This window comes from Homalodisca vitripennis, chromosome 2, assembly GCF_021130785.1.
Source record: "Homalodisca vitripennis isolate AUS2020 chromosome 2, UT_GWSS_2.1, whole genome shotgun sequence".
In the NCBI taxonomy this organism is placed as follows: domain Eukaryota; kingdom Metazoa; phylum Arthropoda; class Insecta; order Hemiptera; family Cicadellidae; genus Homalodisca; species Homalodisca vitripennis.
The window spans coordinates 79,648,786-79,672,670 of NC_060208.1; the positions used below are offsets into that span (position 1 = coordinate 79,648,786).

The 23,885-nt window shown below is 32.1% G+C and overlaps 1 protein-coding gene across 2 annotated transcripts; it reads right to left on the reverse strand.

The window, feature by feature from the left end:
- Nucleotides 1–939: 939 nt before the first annotated feature.
- LOC124354231 lies at nt 940–23,517 on the reverse strand. Of its 2 annotated transcripts, XM_046804536.1 has the most exons (3): nt 23,387–23,517; nt 17,131–17,266; nt 940–4,374 (listed from the first exon to the last, which is right to left on the reverse strand). In XM_046804536.1, the coding sequence occupies exon 3, from the start codon at nt 4,362–4,364 to the stop codon at nt 3,651–3,653; it is 714 nt and encodes a 237-aa protein (XP_046660492.1). In that variant the 5' UTR covers nt 4,365–4,374; nt 17,131–17,266; nt 23,387–23,517; the 3' UTR covers nt 940–3,650. The 2 variants fall into 2 exon arrangements, with proteins under 2 accessions (XP_046660492.1, XP_046660493.1); XM_046804537.1 differs by lacking the exons at nt 17,131–17,266; nt 23,387–23,517 and adding an exon at nt 15,098–15,227.
- Nucleotides 23,518–23,885: the final 368 nt, after the last annotated feature.

The window sequence follows — 23,885 nt, forward strand, 5'->3', positions numbered from 1 at the left end:
TCTCCAGGCAACTGAGCCGCCTATGAACATCTTAGGAATAGGACACAACAATAAATTCACAATTCTAAAATTCACTATTACTACAGGTTTTACTATTTACTACCTTGAAAGTAAGAAATCTGTTAAATGTCTAAAGAGTAAAATCAATGAGTTTGGAGACAAACCACCTCCGGCTCAGTCATTTAATATGGATTTGAATAAATTAAACTATTGTTTTGTAAATATTTCTGTTGACATTTCAGTGGCTCATGATTTTGCAGCTCAACTTCAAGCACTTTCTTTTGTTCTCCCTACAAATCAATTCAATTTTACAGTAGTTGTAATGGAGGAAGACGTATTGAGGTCTATTATGAGAACAAAACTAGCAATGTGGTTAAAGCTGATAAAATCCAGATAAAATTTATTAAAGATACTCTTTATTACTTTTCCAGTCATTAATACTATCTTTAATAAATACATTAGTTAATCCACTTCCCCTTCTGTTTGGAAATCTGATGTAGTTATTCCATTACATAAGTATTTTTTTCCTAAATTAGTTACCAATTTCAGACCTATTAGCATTCTACCTGTGTTGTACAAATGCCTGGAAAGAGTTTTTCATCCACAGATCAGCACAGTCCCACCACGGCTCTTTTTAAAGTTGCAGACAAAATTTTTTTGTAATGGATAAATGAAAAAATTCTATTTTGACCCTTTTTTTCAAAGGTGTTTGATTGTGTCTCACCATCTTCTCCTATTAAAATTAAGTAGAATGGGCTTCTCTCCATGTTGTATTGGCTGAGTTTGGCATATCTAACTGGGCATCAAAAATGCATTGGATTAGGAAAATGGCAAGGAATCTGGTTGGAAAACTGTCATTCAAGGAATGCCAGAAGTTCTGTCTTGTCTCTTATTATTCTCCTTATACCTTAATGAAATTACGGTTATCAAACACTCCAGTTATCAATCAATCAATTTATTGTTTTGAAACTTTTTACAAGTATTAACAACATCAGTATTGCAGCACAACACCAAGTCTAGATATACTTATAGATATAGATATACTATAAGTTAAATTACAGATAAACTATTATTATTACTTATATCCAGATGATTTACAAAAATACCGCCACTTTACTTTAGACTATATGCACGACTTTGTAAATAAAAACTAACCAAGATAGTCAAGCCATTACTAATTAGGCACTCAAGCACAGACTCAAACTTATTGAAAACAAGAATAAAGCAATGTTATTGGTATATCTCACGTTTACTGAACAATATCGACATCAGCACTACTCCCAAGTTACAATTTAATAACAAGTTATTTTACTAATTGAGAAAAAGTTAATAACTTTGGTTTAGTGATAAGAACTTGACCTGGACTGATCATGTGAAGATACTTGTAATAGAATTTTTGGAGAAATCCACAGTTTAAAGCGTTTTGCATACTACCTCCCTATAAACATTGAAATGATGTTGATAAACACTCTGGTATTTACATACTTGAACTATTGTGACGTTGTAATCAATGACATGACTGTGCAGCTATCCAACAGGCTCCAGCGGGCTCAAAATTAGAGCGTAAAATTTATTTTTAGCATGAGGCACCAAGATCATGAGACTCCTCTTTTCACACAACTGAATATTCGCAATGTGACACACACTAGTGAACTTCATGACGTATGTTTATTAAATTATATCTTAGGCATAGTTCCCCCGATTATTTATCTGAGCGTTTCTGTAACATGTATAGTATAAGTGTCCGAAACAGCCCCACTCGTTGCAACTTCGCTTTTATTCTTCATCATCATACAACTATCTACAGTAAATCTTTCACTGTTACCACATCTTGATTATGGAACTCACTATCCGAAAGGTTTAAAGTAACTGATAAAAGTGCATGGATTGGTGCGGTTGTTAGGGACCTTGTTTCTCCAGGTTCATTGGAGTCGGGACTCTGGGTGTGTGAGCATGTCTGAATTTTTGTGTAGTTCTTAAGATTCTGGATGATGTATTAGGCTATATAAAAATGTCATGAATTTTAATTTTGTACATAAATTACATCAAAATACTATTGCTATACATTTTAAATAAAGAAAATAAATTTAGTTGGTTTTCAGTAACGTTTGTAAGGTTTATATTTTTTTGGGATTAAATTGAAAAGAGGGCTGTACAGCCCTAACTTCATCTCTAAATTAAGACTATTTTCATTTCATTTTGCTTACAACAAGAAAAATCTGCAAAAGTGCACTTCATCTCCAAGCTAATGAATTGAAGTATTAAGGAAATAATTTAAAACTGTACTATTTTGACTTTAAAATAGCGACAAATGGCAATTCATATATTAAATAAAACAAAAGTACAAGACAAAAATTTAAAATATAAGCTAGATAACCTGAATATTTAGCAGAAATCTAAACCTCTATAAGTATGAAACAAATTACAAATTGTTTTATTTTTTATTATTTAACTAAAATGAATAACACTGAATGATTATTTTTTAATCAGTAGGACAGTAAAAAATAGAATGAAGCAATGAAATTAGAAAGAAAAGGTTCCATAATAGATATTATAATAGCAATTTATTACATAATTTGTATTAACAACAAAATTTAGCTTTACTTCGTTAAATTCTATAAACACTGTTATTTAATCATCCTTATTCAAGAATCAAAGAGAATAAAAGGATTTATTTCTTCAAAACACATTTTAGAAGATAAAAACACGTCATGAATACAACAGTTGGACTAAAGCATGCTTGATAAAATAAACAACAGTACACAACAATGAAACATACTGACATTGTTAAAAGTATTAAATTGTAATCAAAAGAGATCCTTAATTGTATATAGCATTCTTTCAGTAATAATGTTTTTAATTTATGTTTAAAGGCAACTTCTGAATCCTTCATGTCAGTGGGCAAGACATTATACATTTTCATGCATAAGTGATAGTGCCTTTTTTCATACCATGTGGAGGAATGCCTGTGAACTAATAGCATGGTCCTGCATCTTGTAATGTAAAAATGATAAGACCCACTAACAGTAAAGGAGGCTATTTTGTGCTGACAAAAATGTAGCACCCACCAAGCTCACAAGGGTCAGAATTTTAAGTGATTTAAGATTGGGTCTTGGTGTCTCTTGCCTATTAAGTTTTAAAACAGATCTAATGCACCATGTCTGTGTTCTAAAATTCTAATACAATACTTGCTATTTTAGATACTTCATAATACTTCACCCTATCATACTATGTAAGTACAGTGTTCTTTTTCGACGCCACGACCCTATTGAGAGACATGTCCACGTAAAGACTAAGAAGCTTGGTGAAAAAGTGATGATTTAAATTACTATCATTATGGAGCTTAATTGAGGCTGTGTTCACAGATTATCCACTCTTAAAACCAAAGTGTAGGTATATACGTTTTCTTACAGTTTGTGGATATTCCATTACAAGAAAACCAATTGTAGCACTCCCCTACACTTAAGTTTGTGGACTGAATGACTGAAGAGTATGATGAGGAATCTACTGATATATGTGGTTTTGTAAAGAAAATCTATAATTTATTTGTATTTCTTAATACATTGTAAGTCATAAATAATCTAAACTACAGTCTTTGTGCAATTGAATTTAAATTTAATTAAATTTACAGTACATAAGTAAAAAAAGTCTTAAATGGGTAAATAATGACATAAGTCGGCATCCCTTACAGCCTTAGACAATTCAGGAAACATTGTTTTTTCAATGTAGTTTTTGTACGATTTTGTAACCTCATTTACTACCCATGAGGTAATCTCATCGGTTAAGTTCTCAAACACCCCAAGATCTGTGATGTCGACTTTAATATCATCTAGCTTCTCAATCTTTAAGTCACTCAAAGTGATCAGACAAGTAGGTTTGACCTGCACGTTCACTTTTAACCACAACGAGTTAGTGCCAACACTAACATGGATCTTCCCTTTCTGGTGTTCTCCGAGAAGAGAAACATCGTACTCATTGTAGTCGATCTTCAACACATCCAAACCCAGATGGGCCGACAGAACCAAGTCCTCACCGATTCTGTCCAAGTCTGCGTCTCCAGTTCGGTGAACAGTTGATATATTACTAATCCACCCGTCGTTCACCACAACAGCCCCTTCGATGTCCAGTGATAAAATCCGAGTCGAGAACCTCTGCTCGAAACCACCAATTTGGATCTGTGTGTTCCCGTCTTCGATGAGTTTGCTGGTGTAATGTCTCAGAAATATGTCAAAGATGAAGTTGATGCTGGTGGAGAGATAGTAATCAGCCACATCATTTGTTTCCATAGCCAAATTAACAGCTGTTGCTGGATTCCCAATTATTAAAACTAATGGCACCAAAGTCAGTATTGCTGTAGACACCATGATGGAACAACTGAAACAGAAAATTGTACGATGTGATAACAAAAATGTCAATAAACATTGATGATACCTTATTATACGAGTATATTACTATAAACTTCTAAACAAATCTAACTGTACTACCTAGCAAAGAATTATCAAGTGACAGTGTAATTCAATATTGGTAGAGGAATATTAACCGTTGCTATTTATTATCTTTCAGTTTCCATCATTAGCTAACATGAATAAATTTTTATAAGGAGGTGGAATCCACGTTTGTGGTATCAATTTTTTTTATTTTAATGTAATAAACTAAAATGCTCTTTAAAAATTACAAAAAATATTTCGATCTATAGCTGATTGGACCTTAATTGGACAATAACCTAATTACTAGTCTGAAGGTATGGAAGTGTTGCATCTTGCTCTATTTCTCATGATTTAAAACCTAAACAATGCGTTTTTGCTGCTGCCCTGGAAAGTTAAAGCAGGGGTCGCTTTTACTAAATGTAAGTACTGTATAATTTTGTGTTAAGAAGTTTTAACCCTTTAATCGCCACACCCAAAAAATATTGTACAACAGTAGTTTTGTGAATAACCGCCACGCCCGAGTATACTCATTTTCATATCAGATGTTTTATTTTTGTTGTATCAGCTGTTATATTGTGTTGCTTGGTGTTCTATTATGTTAGAAATGTCCAGAAGATATCTGTTCAGTTTTTGATGCAATTTTATGGAGGTTACTCAAACTGCATGGATGCTCCGTGCTTTGTATCGTACACGAGTTTGGGAATGGTTATGTTGATATTTACAAGGTGTTTTCTAATGTTTATTCGTATTGTGTAATAGTCAGTGGTGTAGTGTAGTGGGGCCGGAGCAGTCCAGAGCGGCGCTCCGGCACAGCTTTAAGAAGCGGAGCGTCGCTCGGGCAGAGCATATAGGCCGGAGATGTGAACTGGAGCGCCACCCGCCTGTAAAAAGTGGTAGGCGGATGACGAGTCGCTGGATAATAAAAAGGCCAGAACAAACCCCCATCACTTATATGTCCTTCATAAAAATCAGGATGCTCTCTTATTCTCCCTCTCCCCCTCCCATGACAGGTGTGCCACACCACCCCGCCCATCCATCTCCTAATAACTGCAGGAAGTGTATACTAACACAGACAGGTTGAGACTAATTGTTATTCGCGTTCCCGGTCTCTATGTTGTTGTGAGTGCTTGTATTAAGCTGTTATCGTCGAAAGTCTTAGTCGTAGTGGTTGAGTTCAAACAGCGTACTGTATATACTGTTAGTTTTGTTTGAGTTGAGTCCTCTATAATACATTGTGAAAGCCTATTATTATTTTTTTAATTATTAGTTGAATTTTGTGAAGTGATATGAATAACATACTCACACCATTAAGGAACTCATTGACAGTAAGTCATGTCTCAGCCCTACTGTTTTTAAAACTCCAATTCCCCACTCCGCAGATGGAAGCCTGACCCCTATGGCATGACATGGCTAAGAAGACATCGTTCAGCAGCCAACACCCAAACAAGAATAGCAGAACCTCCAAAGAAAGGAAATGGGAATGGAAAAGGAGAGGAATTTTGGGACATACTTTAGAGGTTATCGCACAATATTCATGTTCATGTTACCGTTGAAAATATGTAAAAAATATTACTTTTACAATGCATTTTTACGGTATTCTTTTTCAGGCTACAGTAATGTATTAACACGACAGCACAGTAATTTTTCAAAGTATGTCTAAAATCATAGCTTTACTGTCATAGCTTATCTTTTTGTCATTTCAAATTGTGTTAGCCTAGTTTACGAAATAAAAGTCCTTTATAAATAATCAAAAAGATTTTTATTGCTATACCCAGCAACTCGCCGCTCCCATGGTGTAAGTATAATATATTTATATTACAGTTTTCACCATGAAATAACTACTGTTATAAAGTATATTTAATAATGAACTAGAATATATAACATTTATTACAATCGCTCTAGGTTAAGTGGGTAAAACGACAGTTTAAGTGGAAGTCTGCAAATGTAACGCTGCCCTCGGAACGCCAAGCTGACGACACGTGCCCGACCTGTGCGAGAGGGGCGGGGGGAATCTGCGCGGTAGCACACCTATTATACTTACACCATGGTCGCTCCGGCACAGCTAAATTCGGCACTACACCACTGGTAATAGTGGTAATATGTTGTAATCATTTGACAAATTGACATTATTTGAGATGTCTGTAAACATTGTTAATTGTTTACTCTATTTATTAAACTTTAAATAACGTGTTATATTAAAAACACCTAGAAATGAGAAAAAAAACTCGATACTAGGGGGTCTTAGTATGTAACTAAGCATGGCACTCGAGTGTCGCCACGAATCACAGGAACGAGATGGTTAAAGGAAGGCAGCTTGAATAGTGCAATATATTAACCATGTAGAGTAGCTAGCATTTCATCGAGTACATCCCTCAAATAGTGAGTTCAAGTAGAGCCCACCAAAGAAATGTCCATTTGGGACTGAGTTCAGGATGACAGCTAAAATTAAATCTGAAGAAGGCAAAAAGTGTAGTGGAACTTTGAAAAACTGGTTACCACCACAAAAAGACAAACCTAAGACAGATAAATGTTCCTGTATTAACGGCATCTCTACTGGTGAACTCTCTTCCTCCACTACCAGTGAAAATGAAGAAGAACAACTTGGAACATTTTCAGGACCCGAAACATTTAGATATGATCCCAATCCGGCAAACTGGGTTGTAAATAATGAATTGCGTGATTACGTATCCATTAATGGGTTAGTTCAAAATAAAAATGCAAATTTTTCAAAGGTAAATAAGATGTATAGTAACCGTTCTTGGTGTTAAAATGTAAATAGTTTTAATAGACAGTTGGCAAATGGAGAAGAAAAATTAGAGCCTGGTTGGTGTTCTCTGAAACTAAAATTGCAGCTTTATGTGGTCCTTGCTGTTTTTTTTCATTCAGTAACACAACATGAGTCATCTGTTGTGAAAAAAGGTTTTAGTGACTGGAAATATTTTATCGCCAAGACTCAAAGATCATGAAAACTCAGTTTTCCACAAAACCCATACTATGATTTTAAAAAGAAAGAGGAGAAAAACTGAGTAAACTTGATTCCAGACTTACTGAAATGTTTGTTCAAGGAATTAGTTACTGAAAAATTATACTATAAAGAGTTGTCATGTCATTATGATAAAGGCTTTAGCTTCTCGTGGGTTGCCGTTTCGGTGGTTAAAAGAAGAATTTGGTTCCAATTCAAATGGGAATTGGAACATGATGATGCTTGAAGTTCTTGCTGAGTTTGACCCTTTTTTTGATGACCACATTAGAAAATATGAAAATTCTGGGGGAGGAAACATTTTGTATTTGTCATCCACTGTGTGCGATGAATTCATTGAGCTACTAGGAAAACAAGTACCAACCAAAATTTTTAATAAGGCTAGAAACTCTCAATACTTTTCAGTTGTTGTGGATTCTACTCCAAGAATTTTGCATTTGTATCAATTGTCATTTTGTAATACGCTATGTGAAGCAAAAAGGAGAGCAAGTTGAGAGATTTCTTAAGTCTTACCAAAAGTTGGACACAAGGTTTTTGATATGTTTACAGTCCTCACCGAGGCTTTAGCAAATTTTTGGATTGGACATATTAAAGTGCCACAGGCAATTTACGTCAATGTGTCGAACATGTCTGGGATTTATCCTGGTATAGAAGCAGGAATTCTTGAAGTCAGTCCACTTGCATCATATGTACCTTGTGCGGCCCATTCTCTAAACTTTATTGGTACTCACACAGTAGATTCCTGTCTTTAAGCGGTACAGTTCTTTAATCTCCTTCAAGAGTTGTATAATGTTTTTGTAGTTCAACATATAGATGGACAGTATTACATAAGTATAAATATATCAAATTAGCAACAAAAAGCCCTTCCATGACAAAGTGGCCAGCTAGATGCTGTGAGAGCTTTACAAGAAGAATGGTCAGCAGTCATCAAAGCTCTTGAAGAATTGGAGAGCGACCCACATAAAAAAAAACTGATACCCAAGCGGAAGCAAGAGGTCTGATCAAAAGATTGATGCAGTTAAAAACAGCTGTAATACCTCAGTTATGGGCAACTACTCTCCTTAAGCTTCATAAAGTTAACAAATATAATCGAAATGAAGACGATGTAGCAGTGTCGAAGAAGTTTTCGCTAATACATTTCTTTTGAGAACTCAGAGAGCAATTTGATAAGTATGAAAGCAAACCATTAGATGTTGTGAAAAAAATTTTTGAACTTGAAAAAAAAAAAACGCAAAACACCAGGAAACTTTAAGCTGACGTGTCCCGAGCCGGCAAAGTTTTCTTTTCCAAATGAGACAACTTCAGAGTGAATATATTTTCTCCCATAATTGATAACTTAACTGAAGAGATCAAAATGAGGACAATTGCCTATGAGAAGTTTACAGACAAGTTTGGAGCAATCATAAAATTGTGGACTTAACGACACAACTACAAAGTGAAAGTAAATAACTTGTTGATGTTTTTCATAATGATTTAGAGAATTGGAGTTTTGAAGAACTTTTTCATCTGAAATCATACTTCATAGCCAACAACATTGTAACTAAAAATCCATTGTCTCTCTCCAAATGGCTTGAAGAAATTGGCCTAAAAAAATGTATTCTAATGTAGAAATCTTGCTGTTTCTCTCTACCCCAGTGACAAACACATCAGCTAAGAGGTATATAACAAAATACAAACAGCCTAATTTAATGTTTAAATAAAGTTTAGTTCACAGAGAACTATGATGATAACGACTTTATTATCCATTGAAGTTAATGCAGTTTAATATCAACTGTAACCTAAAGTAACTTTCCCAGTTTGTGTTGTGACACTAAATTTGTAGGTTTTCTATTGCTAGTCTTATCATAAATATATTTAAACTTTATTTTTTACCTAACTCTGCTTACAATAATGACAATTAATAATTATGATTATCTTGTTCCTTTTTATAAGTCAGTTTTCAATAATTTTTAAGAAACCTTTCTGTTATTTAAGGTCATTTTCTTGTTTGAAGAGGATGTAGACTTGTCACAGGTCAACAATGCAACAGGCACGACTTAATTCTCTTGTTCTCCTGTACATCGAAACTGATGTAACAAAAAGTGTTGACTTTAACCAAACTATTGACTAATTTGCGTGGGCCAAAGCACGGAAGAAGAAATTTTGAAACTTCACAAAAAGTGGTTTGAGTTTATACTTGTCTCTGTATTATTTTACAGTGATTAATTTTATGTTTTAATGTACATGGTATTGTTATTATAACCTTCATTATTCACGTATTTTTAACCCTTTCAGTACCGGTAATATTACAATAACGTAATACTCCCTAAGCTGTCTCGAGGCCGAATGTTGGTACTGTAAGGGTTAATAATAACCTAATATCCATGACTACTTACTAATTATTTCTCTCAATGCAAAAATGACACTAACAATGGACTGGACTAGTAAACATGAACTTAAACTAAACCACGAAAAACTAAATCGATTGTGATATTTCATTACCTCTCTAAATCTTTGATCAATTTTATATTTATATGTAATGTAAATGGGACTATACTACAATATTATGGTAAAGTTAAGAACTTAGGATTGACAATAAACTGTACTCTAAACTGGACTGATGCAGTTACAGAGAATTGTAAGAAATTTTTTTCCATCACTAAAAAGTTTTTTTTATATCACTAAAAAACTGCAAATGTTTTTGCTGCTTCACATTTTGTTGGTCAAAGTACCCACACTACTTCATTTCTCTTACTGTAAAAATGTGATGAATGACATGGTTATGGCTTTCAGTGAAAAACTTCAGAGAACGCCAAATTATAGTATGAGATATGCATTTGGTCTCAGGAGAGATGAACGTATAACACCTTATTATTCAAATATTTTAAAGTAGAATGACGTCAGATCAATAACAATTTCAACATTTTGTAATTGGCTGAAAAGGCTTTACATTCTTCAACTCCACCCACACGGGAAAAAATTACCTAAATTAATAGATGTCTTGCCTGATCTCCTCAATCATCTCATTCCCAGTCACCAAAGACTTAGGTATCTTCAAGAGGAATGTGGTTTCAACACAAGCGCATTTCACTCAGATTACTGGTCACATTAATGACAAAGAGTTTTGCTGATCAATAGATTAGAAATGGTGGAAAAGTGCACTAGCCTGCAAGATCATCCAACTTCATTTAGTGGGATGATATTAAAAAAAAAAACAGTCTCTGAAACTTCAATCCCAAGCACAGAAGTGGTTGATATGGTTGTTTCTGTTGCAAAATATATTTGAGATTGTTAAGCTACATTTCTATCCAAAAGCTGAGTCTTTATGCTTTCAAACGCAGCAAAAACTTTCAATTTGTTTATTCATGACTATTTATTGCTATTTATTTGTTTCTTAATTAACAAATTTTATGTTATGTTGATTATTTATTAAATATTCTTGGTAAAAGAAATTATGAGTAGTACACAAAATTGATTTCATTGTTTTATCTACTACTTTATACAATGAATAGTTTAACTCACCAATTCTTTCCGAAAGTATTATGTTTTATGTAACAGAAATATTATGCATCTGTGACACATGGTTCCTATCTCAGAAATTAAATTTGGTCTATTTTTTACCACCACAAGAAAAATCTCCACTTTATTCTGCACATCCTGAGTGGTAACTGAGGATAATCCTCCGAATAACTGGTAAGACAATTTGTAAATAAATTATATGGGTAGAACCACGGTAGGTCTCTGCAGAAATCTCTTAAAACTTGGTGAGGATTGGAAGTCACAACCAGACATGGCACACAGATAAATATCTCGGACCTAGCTCAAATATTCAATATATTTACAAATATTAAATATTCAATATTACACCTAGCTCAAAAAAAGCACCTCTAAAACCATCTCAATACCACTGATAGCCATTGCATCTTTGATAGTTAAATATTGTCAAGGCAATCAAATCTCTAGCTTAAGTTTAATAAGGGTTGGTGTAGTTATTTACTATATGTTCTCTCCAGTTAATAGAGTACACATTCTACTAAACTTATCAAAGGAGTGGTCTTAGACAAGATGTTTATAAAACTTAGCTAAAATGTTATGACTAAATTTGTTCTCATGGACGGTTTGTAAATCAAAGGTAATATCACCTTCTCTATTCCGTAATTTGAACAATTTGAACATTTATTATTTTTTTCACAAAACAAGCTATTGCTTATAATTGATTTGTCATTTTAACTATAACATTGTAATCTATTACCTTATGGGAGGCATACATGGTCCAGCATCTCAACTTGAAATTTTAAAATTTTAGAACTGCTGTGTTAATCCTTACAATGGGTACCATAGAGGAAAAAATTCATAGTGGAAAAACTCATAGAGGAACTCATCTACTACTGTAGTCTTGGAGCTGAGAATCAATTTGCACTTTGCTATCAAATAACCTGGTTTTTATTTAAATTGGTGGAGGAAATTTTTAAGAAATAAATCAATTGACACTCATATTAGTTTAAAGAGAGGTCGAAACGAGAGAGCATCGGAAGGGTTAAAAGTATAACTGTTTCTTCCCAGTTTATATTTTTTCTAACTTGATACACTTAAAACTGATCATCAGACACATCAATAATAGTTATTGCCTCGTCAGAAATCAAGACATACAGATTGAAAATCGTCTCTTTAAGAATATGTTAACGGTTAGCTGACATTGATTTATTTATTTATGTTCATTAGTTTTAAGTGTGTCAAGCTAAAACACAAATTATAATCTCATACTTTTAACCCTTTTGATACTCTTTTATTTTAGTCTTCATCAAAACCAGCTCAGCTGACAATCAATTTTATTCTTAGGGGAAATTCCTCTGTCATAAATTTCAATACAACCAGATTTTGTAAATAGTTTAATGGTTCTACTGTATTATGTTGAATAATTATTTTTGTGAACTATTACACTACACAGCTGTCAATGATCAAACAAATGTAATTTATTTAATTGTATTATTCTAATTATTTAACTAGTAAAACAAATTTTATTTCAAATGTCATTCAAAGATGTATGATTACATTACAGCCCCATGATATTTTAAATTTTCCTTTTGTGGTTTTTTAATATCTCTTGTTGCTCCTGTACACCACATACACTTTTGTAATCTACAAGAAGCAGACAATGAGCACAATGCAAATCTGCCTATAGCCTTTGGCCATATGAACTCTAAGGTAGAGAACAATAAGGAAACACAAATGACCTCCTGGTGATTACAAGTTTGCTTAATCACCTGGCTTTCTTTGGCTGAAAAATTACTAATCCCAGAAGTTCCCACAGAATCCCTGCATTACTCATATGACATTGTTTTTATTTTGTTCAGATATTAATTTTCCTGGTCGGATTTATAAGTATGAATTTAAATTAATGACTTTAATCATTTATTCATTTCAACCATCTCATTTTCTTCCCTACGCTTAGTATTGCGATAGTTTAAGATAATTTGGTTTTGTATGAAATCATTTGTTATGAGGCCCAAAGGTACCAAAGTGGTTTCAATGCTATGTAAGTTTAACATGTCTATATAACTAAAGGAGAATACCAGTTTCAACCAACATTGACTAACAACCATATGCCAACTAGTTGGCTAATAGGCATATACATTTTCAACTTAAAATTGTTTTTAATATTTTTACGTAAATAACGGACCACAACATTTGGAATCTGACAACTCAGTCAGATTTTCTTTCTACTAGAAGTGCTTGAAAAACATAAACCTAAACCCTTCAATAGCAGGGACCATTGGTGCTGTTACTACATTAATGATGGATATAACTGAATAGACACAGATGTATATATACTATCAATTATTGGTCTATACTATTGGTTATGCAGAGCTATTTATATTTAAGCACGTTATTACGTAATTGAAAAATTTATCAATTCTTGAATGTTTGTGTGTGTTGTATGCAAAGAAGTTATTTTCAAGGGATAATGTACAGTGCGATAGTGCACTGTAGAGCTTGACACCATAAAATGATAAGTGATTCTAAAAAAATGAAGTTTCATGTTTGGCAACAATTATGTTATTTCTTGTATAAAGATTGTAGAAGTGATTTGTCTGTGAAGGAATAGATTTAGGTAGTTTTTTTAAGTATCTGCGTATTTGACTGTGTAAAGAATATATTATATTAAAGGAAATGTTAAGATATGAGTAGGCCTACTATGCTATAAAAAAGGGGCTTGAGGAAGAAAAAAATTATTTCCTAAAAATTTAACGAATTATTCTCTTTGGAAGCCTAAATAAGAACTTAATCTGTAAACATTCATGTTGGCTAAAATTTAGTGTATATTACCATAATATCCTACAAATATGACATGTAATCTTGAAAACACAGCCAAACTTTTACCAATGTGATTGCTGAAATTAAAATTTGTATCAATACTGACTCCAAATAACCCCATAGAAATAAATACAAGCAGTGATTTGAATTTTTTTGTTATTTACAAATTTTTTATTTTGACAAAAACCAGTTTATCAAACCTCTTGTTGCTCCATTCACAACTACCTCAAGCTTGGAACAATTTTTACAGGTACTGAAAAAGAGCTCTTATCCACAAAAAGACAAATATGACAATTTACAGTTTATTTAAAGTTTTAAGAGTATCATTCATAAATAGTAAAAAAAGATTGGATCAAGAACCAATCTCTGAGGTACTATCATTAATATTTATAATGATTATAGGGTCCATCTGAAATAACCATGACCATTAATGTAAGGGATCTGAACAATTTGACACCTACCACTAAGATAGCTGGTGTGACCCATGAATGTGAAGCCCCTCTGAGGTTAAGGCTAGGCTATATAATTTATCTAAAAGCATTTTGTGGTCATTATATTGAAGGCTTTGATTAAGTCGAAGAACATTCCAACATTCAAACGGCTAAATCTTGGGAATGAGCTTTAGAAGGCAAAAACATATAAATAGTACTCCTGTTGTGGAATTACCTGCAAAAGCACTAAAAACAAAAGTTTACAAATTATGTACTTTATCCTTAGTTGATTCTTAGTTACCTAAAACGATATTCAGATATTCACAGTAACTTTATTAGTATTAGTATTAACAGTAAACAATATCTGTATCAACACAAAATGTTACAGTAATTTGAGCTACTATTTTAAAAATTAATTACCGCGACACAAGCTGCAATTTTTATTCCCAAGATAAGCAATGTAACACTGTATAAAAGACGCAGAAATAAGATACCCACAAAATCCTGTTGGTTCTTATCACTTCCACATCCAGTACTGATCTCACATAGCGATTGTATTTCATATTATAAAATTAATTTCCTCTACGAATAGGGAATTCATTTTCAAACAATTGGAAGACTGCCATATACTGTCAGTTATCTATGTTTTGCATTTAATATCACTATTAAATGAATACACATTTTCCAATATTAATTTTATTCTTGCGAGGCCTATCAGAATCAATGATTCCGTTATCAGGCAACTTCACAAAAGAACTTCATATTTTTGCATGATATTGTGACTGTGATAAGTGTTCAGGACAAGAAAGTCCCAGGTTCAAATCCTGTGGAAGTGATTACTATTTAAAGCAATGTGTAAGCTAGAAATGATCTGCTGAAGATATTACAAAATCCTAGAGTGAATATATTCTTCTAAACTTCAGAATTCAGTCAAATAAAACTTTTTACAATACTGTATACTGTACCTGAAAATAGCTGCTACGAACGACACATAGTACTGTATCTATTGTATCACATCACTAACAACTAACCCATGGTACACTTGCATGAGTCAAGTAGTCATTTATTCATTAAGTCAATCAATACTGGCTGACCATGAGACAAACTGTTACTTAATCACAGTAACCACTTATTGCATAATATGAACTATTAATCCGTATTAACAGTGTTAATAATACTGCACAGGACTACGTTTGTCATTTATATTGCTATTATTGTTTCCTCACTGTAATAGGAACTTATAGAATATCAATATAAATTATGGTTATGTGTAGTTAACACTTCGCACCAGTTATTCTTTAACTTGAATAAAGTATTCTACACTTTTAAGGTCATTCATTGTTTTTATTATTCCAAGGATAAACTTTTCTCAGCTAAATTACAACTTCAAACTAATCATAATACTATGTATATTAGTAATCAAGATGTCTGAAAAGAGTAGTTAATAAAAATTGCATGTTCTGTATAAAAAATATGTGAATTTCTGGTACATATTGTTCTTCTGCAAACAATAGTATAAAAAGGTGCTTTGGTAAAATGGACTTGGATATTTGTTTAGCAATTGATAAAACAAAAGTAATAATATTGGCATTACGAATTGATGTTTAATGCCTTTGATTATGTTTCTCTTATTTTGTTCTCTTAAACTAACAGTTGTTCCAATTTATAGAATGGTATAAATCATAATACCCATGGTCACTGTCACCGAATAAGGTTGTATAATTGTTGTAATAATAATAATTATTATTATTACATGAATATCTATGGAAACCTATAAACATTAGGGCATTGTACTTTGTCCACTTTTATTGCCTGTTAAAACACACAGCTTTTACTATTGTAACCAAGAACTGGTAATTTTCACTTTATGCTAAAGATAACTCATGTGTTCAGTCATTCCAGATGTGATATAATCAATATGGGAATGTATTAAGACTTCATAACATATATACATACGGTTTTGACACTATTGGCTATTATCCAATGAGCTTACTGTACAGATTAAAACTCAATGAAAATAAAACTCAACCAAAAATATAAGTAATTTCAGAATCAACAAAAATACTAACTATATAACTGAAATCTAAATAAATTTAAAAGACATACAAGGGTTCCTAGATGCTATAGTAAATTATATGTTAGTAAATTAGGATGAGAGAAAAACCGTATTAAACGAATTCAGTAGTTCTCTTTTGCCAATCCATAATTTTTATTTCTCTGTTGTTATTTGTTTCTATCAGAATCAGAATCAGAATCAGTCTTTATTGTTACGTCAACGTTTATACATATCATTGCTATTAGAAACAGGTAACATTGTCATAAATTAATGTAATAATGATACATACACATATACATTCATACATATGCACATCACAATTCACATATACATATAAACTTAATAAAAATACATATAAGAGGTCAAGACAGCGTAACAAATTTAATGTAATCTATGTTAAAACACAATTTTAAAATTCAGGATCCATCAAATACTCATCAACACTATAATAGTTTTTTTCCAACAAAAAATCTGTTAGTTTGCTTTTAAATGTTTTTGAATTGATTAAATGTTTATATTTTTGAGGTAACTTATTGTTACTATCATTAACTGATAAATAATATGACTGTATTCATTTTGCTTGTAACTAAAATAGTGTAACATACAGTTCATTGTTTTATTACTGTTTAAATCTTCTGTTTCCTATATGTTATAAACAGATATTTCCAAGCTTAAAATATGTATACATATATTGGTAAATTTATTAATTTCAAATTTACTTGAAATTTAACTTTATCAGGCAAATTTAGAAGGAAAATATGTCATCAAGTACAAAAAAACCAATAAGAATCCATAAAAAATATTGAATTTTGTACACTGCAATATTTGACAAATTTGTAGCAAGTTAAACTGAATTTTACATCATATAATCACTGTGACCCCTAAATAAATGTTTAATTGTTTAGATATAACTAACATTAAATAAGGCAGATAAAATCTTACCTTGTTGCTAATAACTCCCAATATCAATGCTGTTGTGGTTGGAATTGTGTCTGTAACTGGACACTTAATGATGTCATGCTGCTCAGATACTATAATCAAGCTATGGCCAAAGTCCACTACAGTCACCGATAACTAACTGGTCCAGACAAACAACATTATTTTCTTAAACACTAACAAACAAGACAATTCACTGTGTTCTCGAAGTGTTGTGGGATTAATACCAAAACTAATACTTATACTTATACAATTATAAAATATATATACTAAATAAAAACTACAAACCAATTGAATTATTTGGTATCAGATGTTACTTGTTCGTATCAAGAATATCTCTTGGGCTTCATCAGCGAATGGTTTTCAAAATGTAATCTGCGTAATCCTTGGGCTTTGTACACCGTCCACTTTTATTGCCTGTTAAGATACACAGCATAACCATTGAAACTAATAATTGCAATTTTCACTTTTACGCTAAAGATCAACAGGTGTTCGTTCAATCATTTCAGATGTGATATAATCAATATGGAAAAGTATTTTTATAAAAACACACAAAAACACACACACACACACACACCACTGGGGGGTTGCCAATGGTTTTTAAAAGGGTCAACGACTAGCTGTAATTATACATACAGTTTGGTAACATTGGCCCTTGCACATGTCATGAAAGTCAGTAGGCATTTTCTTTCAAAACAGGATATAATATGTGATAAATGTAAATATCCTCAGGGATTCTCTGGCCACCAAGAAAATGCTTACAATCCTTAAAAATACTTTTGGTGAAACTCAAAATTACAGACTTCACAAAAATCTCGTTTCCTCCAATCACAGCCATATGCAAATACTTACTTGCTTAGTAATCACACACAGCTTTTGTTACTTATTGAGATACAACGACTGTCCTAGAGAGAGGTTTTTGAGAATTTTTAATTCTCAGGGATGATATCAAATGTTTCTTCTAGAAACAAACTTTTAAAATCAACTCTTAGATTTAGATTTTATTGGCTTAGTGTCAGGTTAAAAAATATATCTATTTAAGCATTGAAACACATAAAATTAATTTTATTGTGTGTATATAAAACTATTTCAGAGGGGCACTGAGTGGTTTAGGAGGTGTAAAATACCCTGGAAAAACAGGGCTGCAGAATCTTCTTCCGGGAAATTGTTGAGCTTACCTCATAAATGTATTCTAGGTTAAAAAAACTACTGGGTACAATTTTAAGGTTTTTCTTTGAAACTTTTAGGGGGGGGGGGTCTTGAGCTCCCTGAGCCCCCATTTATACAAGCCCATGTATTAAATGTGAGAATTCAAGGGCAATATGTGGATATCTGTGAATAACTCTATGAGTAGAAGATAAATACAAAATTTAAGTTATTGGCTTAAAGTGATCAAAACTTACTTTCAAACTTCCAAAATTACAAACTCTTCTCCGAATCTGTTACAAAAAAGTGTAAACTTAAATATTAATGCACAGAGCTTTGAAACTTCTCTGGTAGAGTGTATTCCTGCTCCATATGTTCCAAACAGATGGATTATAAGTCCATGTGCTAGTGCAAATAAGAATGAAAACTAAATCTAACAGATGCAGAGGAAGATCAACTTATTGATTTGTCAAGTAGTTGTAATCTCCAAATGCTTTTAATAATGAAAATCTATTAGATTTCTGGCCAACTGTGCAACAAGACCACAAAGGTTTATCTTGGAAGTGAAACCTATACAACCTATACAAGTGAAATTGCTCTTTAGAACTTTGTTATAAGAAGAATAAGTATAAATTGACAATGGTTTAATTTATTTACATGAGGGACCATGATTAACTGTCATTTAGAAACCACTGGATTAGATAAATGAAACCGTTATTAAAATCTAAGTTTTCATATGTTATCTTTAAAGAATTTTATAACCCCTTTTGAAAAATTTGCATTTTATGTCATTTTAATTTCACCTAAGCTATGAAGTAAAGAAATCCTAACTGTCTTGCCTTACCGAAAAGTAAAAATATAAAAAGAATGGAATCAAAATTACTGTGTTTCTTAACCATTTTCTTAAATGAAATAAAAAATGTGTCTCAAATATAGAGAAAATATTTTTGAATGTAAGGTTAACTACTATAATTCACATTGTATAAAATAACTTCTACAATGGTATTTGTATGGGCTGAAGATTATGTTCCATATTCTTATTATAGAATTCATTATAAATGTTCAATAGGAGCAAGTGTGTTATGGATGTGGTAGTAAGGGTTATATTGAAAAGCTGTGAAAACAGATAATCCGCAATTCTAACTTACTTCTTGATTTAACTTGATTTACTTCTGATTTGGATTCAGAATGCGTTCTTCTCTAAATATAGTCTGAAGTACTAGATAATGGGTGGTTAAAGATCAAAGGAAACAAACTCAACTGTAGCAGAGTACCCCAGAGATAGTGTTTATACTTGTTTCTGCTGATCATAAATAATTCTAAGTATTTGGGAATTATAAGTGACCCCAAACTTAACTGGACTCCACATATGGATGAACTCTGTAAAATACTGTGTAGTATCCTGTAAGTTCAAAGGACAGGGTTTATCAAAGTATGGTCCGCTGTCCACTTGCGGATATTATAATGTTATTAAACAACACATTCATACCATAAATGTCATTATTGTGTTGAAAAAAATAATTTTTGCTACAGAAAAATAAAATCTGAAAGTGTTCACTAAAATATTATGGCATCTGGCAGGGAAATTTTAAATTTAATTTTGAGTGTTTATAAAATCTGTTTCTCTCTCCGACTTGAGACCGCAAAGACACTGTTCTTTCAACTTAAAGTCCAATTATATTGAAATGGATCAGGAGGTTCGAATATTTTTCCAACATTACCTTAGAATATTTATATGCTAAAAGGAATGTGCATATAATGTTTCTGTTTTCCAATAAAAAGTTGTGTGCAATCCCATTCATAACTATTAGTTTTATAATAAAACTATTTATTCATCATCATGGCTAGAGTCTAAGGTATTCAGTTTTGTAGCATAATCAAAAAGAAAGAATCTGAAAATAATTAGTAGTAGATAATTTTAGTTAATTTAGACTGTAGTCAGAAAAATACATTTTCATTGCACCTCGTAATAAGTATATTAAATTATTAAATCATCTATTATAATATAAATGACATAAAAACATCTCTAAATTATAGTTATATTACTGTGATATCTAAACTGTGAATTGATTGTTTTGACCATTATGTATTATTCCAATAAATTGAAATAATCATTCTAAACATTTTGATTAATTTAGATTACATAATAGAAGGGTCATAAATTTTTAAATAATCAAATAATGGATTATTTTCATTTGTTTATTCCATCACTAATATAGTTTAAGTGCACTGTGCATTATTGTAACAATAATATTAGTATAAGGTTATTAACACACCGGATCCTAAGCACCACAGTGTCCAGTTTGAGGTGAGCAGCAATGTCAGCTTGTGTAAGCTCTGGGACCGAATATGTTAATTTGGTGGTTGAAGCAAATAATTAACAAATACTAATCGATACATGGTGTTACTCAATATTCTGAAAGCTGCAATGGTTTTCCTGTTTAAGGGCGTCAAAACGAATTTTGGTCAAAATTTATATATATATATATATATATATATTTATTTATTTTTGTATGTGATTATCATGTTCCTGTAGAAAACCACCAGCCTGATTTTGATCCATTGTACAATTCTGGAGATTCATGCGACACAATCAACCTTGTTGAAGATAACCATGCTAACATTGAAAACCTATCTAATTATGACCTTTCTGTTGATGAAATATGTGTTTTGTCAAAAGGTCTCACTTTTTGTCCTACACCAAAATTTGATCAAATTAGTTTAGTCGAGGACACTTTAAATTTTGCTCGTAATGTTCATATTAAACATTACTTTTCAAACTCACGAATCTGAACCTTCAAATCTACCTGGGTGCTTGGAAAAATTTAAAGAGCAAAGCGACTGGGAGCCTCCACCTTTATCACCTGATCACCCCGTTGAGCAATTTATCAATGTTATCCTCTCAAATTTGTCAAGCTCATCTTTCCAAAATTCGTTAAAATATAAAAATAACTTAACAAAAAATGAAATTAAAGCTATTAAATCGCTCAAAAACAATAACGATATTATTATTCTACCAGCAGTCAAAGGTAACAAAATTGTAATTCAAAACATTAATGATTACTGTAACGAAGTACAGAGACAACTGGCTGATGATGAAACTTACCAACTACTGCAGACAGATCCAACCAAAGAATTTAACGAAACCATAAAAACTTTTTTGGAACAACGAGGAAAAGACGAAGATTTATCACAGAGGCATAACTAACACCAAAATTTCCCAGAACTCCAACATTGTATACACTTCCGAAAATTCATAAGAATGTCAGACCACCACCAGGACGTCCAATTGTTGCCAGTTATGGGAGCCCGACTGAAAGAATATCAGGTTACATTGACGACCAACTGCAGCCTTTTGTAAAACTATTTCCATCTTATGTTAAAAATACTAATGATTTTATTGTTAAGCTCTCCCAAATTACTCAACCTTTACCAAAGAATTTAATCCTAGCTACAGTTGATGTCACATCACTATACACCAACATCCCACATGATGAAGGCATAAACGCAACTAAACATTTCCTTGATACCATATCCGCACATTCAAAGCCCTCTACTTCTTTCCTTTTAACACTAATAGAGTTTATCCTAACAATGAACTGTTTTAAATTCAAAGATGATTTCTATTTACAAATAAAAGGTACAGCCATGGGAACACGAATGGCACCCTCTTATGCAAATCTTTTTATGGGCTTCTTTGAACAAAATTTCTTAAATACCCAAAATAAACTTCCTCTGATCTGGTATCGTTACATAGATGACATTTTCTTGATATGGCAACATGGTGAAGATCTCCTTAAAGATTTTCTATATTCCCTAAACAAATTTTCAACATTAAATTTCACTTGGAAGTATTCGCACACAAGATCTAGTGCTAGCTGAATCGTGGTGCTCCTCTTAATATTCTGAAAGCTGCAATCCGTTTAACTCAGTTCTTATTAATAATAAGCCTTTTAATGCATAAATCTGGCTGGATTAACATAACAATCTTTATTTTTGAACGTTTAGATCAAGAACTAAGTAAGTATTAATTTACGTACTATGTATTTTGAAGTTATGTTAGGGTAAATACCGCATGTTGCTGAAGAATCGGTGTTCTAAATATTAATAATCCGTTTCAAAATGTAAGTTTATAACATGAAGGGGTTTTTGTGGTATTTATTTACAATACCGTGACCATGAAAAATGGACTTTTTTTTCATGGGTTGGGCATTTATAGCCAAGTATTATTATCACAGGTGCATATAAACTGGGGGGAAAGTATATTATTGTATTATATTGATGCCTTTCGGGCATTATTGCGTTAAAAATGGAAAATAACCGACAAAATTTTGTCGAACAACACTTGGAGGGTTAAGGATCAGGGGCATCACGTGATCTGGGATTCGACTTTTGCAAGCTCGAGTTAATTTTTTTTCTAAAAGAGCAAGCAGTGCGCAGCACTGCGCAGCGGGCAGGCATCGTTGACAGAATTAACGTACTTGTCAGCATCATTTCAGTAAAATTGCCAGAGATACTGTCAAAAACAGAGTTTTCAAAAAATCGTAACTCCTTTGATTTTCGTTGCCGACGAATTTTTTCTTCACTATTGTTTTCAGGAAAAATTGTAGTTTTCAGGGGGGAAAAATGAACATACCTTTCCATGGTCACGTTATTGTAAATTGATACCGGTTTTTTTAAATAAACTGGTGCATAACGTAAATGTTTGCAACGTTACATTTTATTATTGTTCAAAGTGAAGTTAAAGGGTTTTCAAAACCTACAAAGTAACATCTTCACAGTATTATCTAAAATTAATTAGATACGAAAGGCGATTGTAGCATTACAATGTAAGAATCATATAATTCCTATCCGAATATGAATCTACCATGAAAAATCGTCTCATAAAATGTGTCAAAGTTGCAACAGATGTCTTCCATAAAACATTTTAAATTGTGCATGAAATAATGTTACCCCGTTAATACTATTTTTTAATGTATCTATTGCATTGTGTTTGTGATTTTTTTTATAAACTGAGAATTGTTCTCAAAATTTGACAGATCAGGTATTATAGATATTATAGCCTAGAAAAAGAAACATAATGACAGTACAAAATAGTCTTAAGGCTGTAACTTACCAATGATGTTTAGTAAACAATTTTTCAAACAGCAATAATCTAATTGGGACTTATGTCATACTTCCAATACTACTTGATTGAATTTTATCAGATTTTTAATTTTTAGTCTTTTTGCAAACAAGAGCACTGCAATTTGTTCTGTTTATACCAATTCTTGCGCAACAGTTAGTTCTATTCTTGGCCACCAAAAGCGCAGTATAATTGGTTCCAATTTTTCCCACCAGGTAGCGTTGAGTGGGTGTCATCTGCAACTCCTGGTGCGCCGTTGTAGGCAGATCTTTTGTTAACTAAACGAATATTTTATAATTTAATAAACAAAAATGAGTTCAAATTAAGTAAAACCAATAGATACATTCTTTAATTTTATAAGTAATTAGATGCGTATCATATAACCGCTCATAAAAATACAGACAATATTATTATTGCTATGATTTTGAACACTCTTAGTAGTAAATTAAATTAATGTAGAGGTGATTAATTCCTCTCCATTCCCCTAACA

Excerpts from the sequence above, each read along its gene's own strand:
- LOC124354231 (XM_046804536.1), bottom strand. The coding sequence starts at position 4,364 with ATGGTGTCTACAGCAATACTGACTTTGGTGCCATTAGTTTTAATAATT.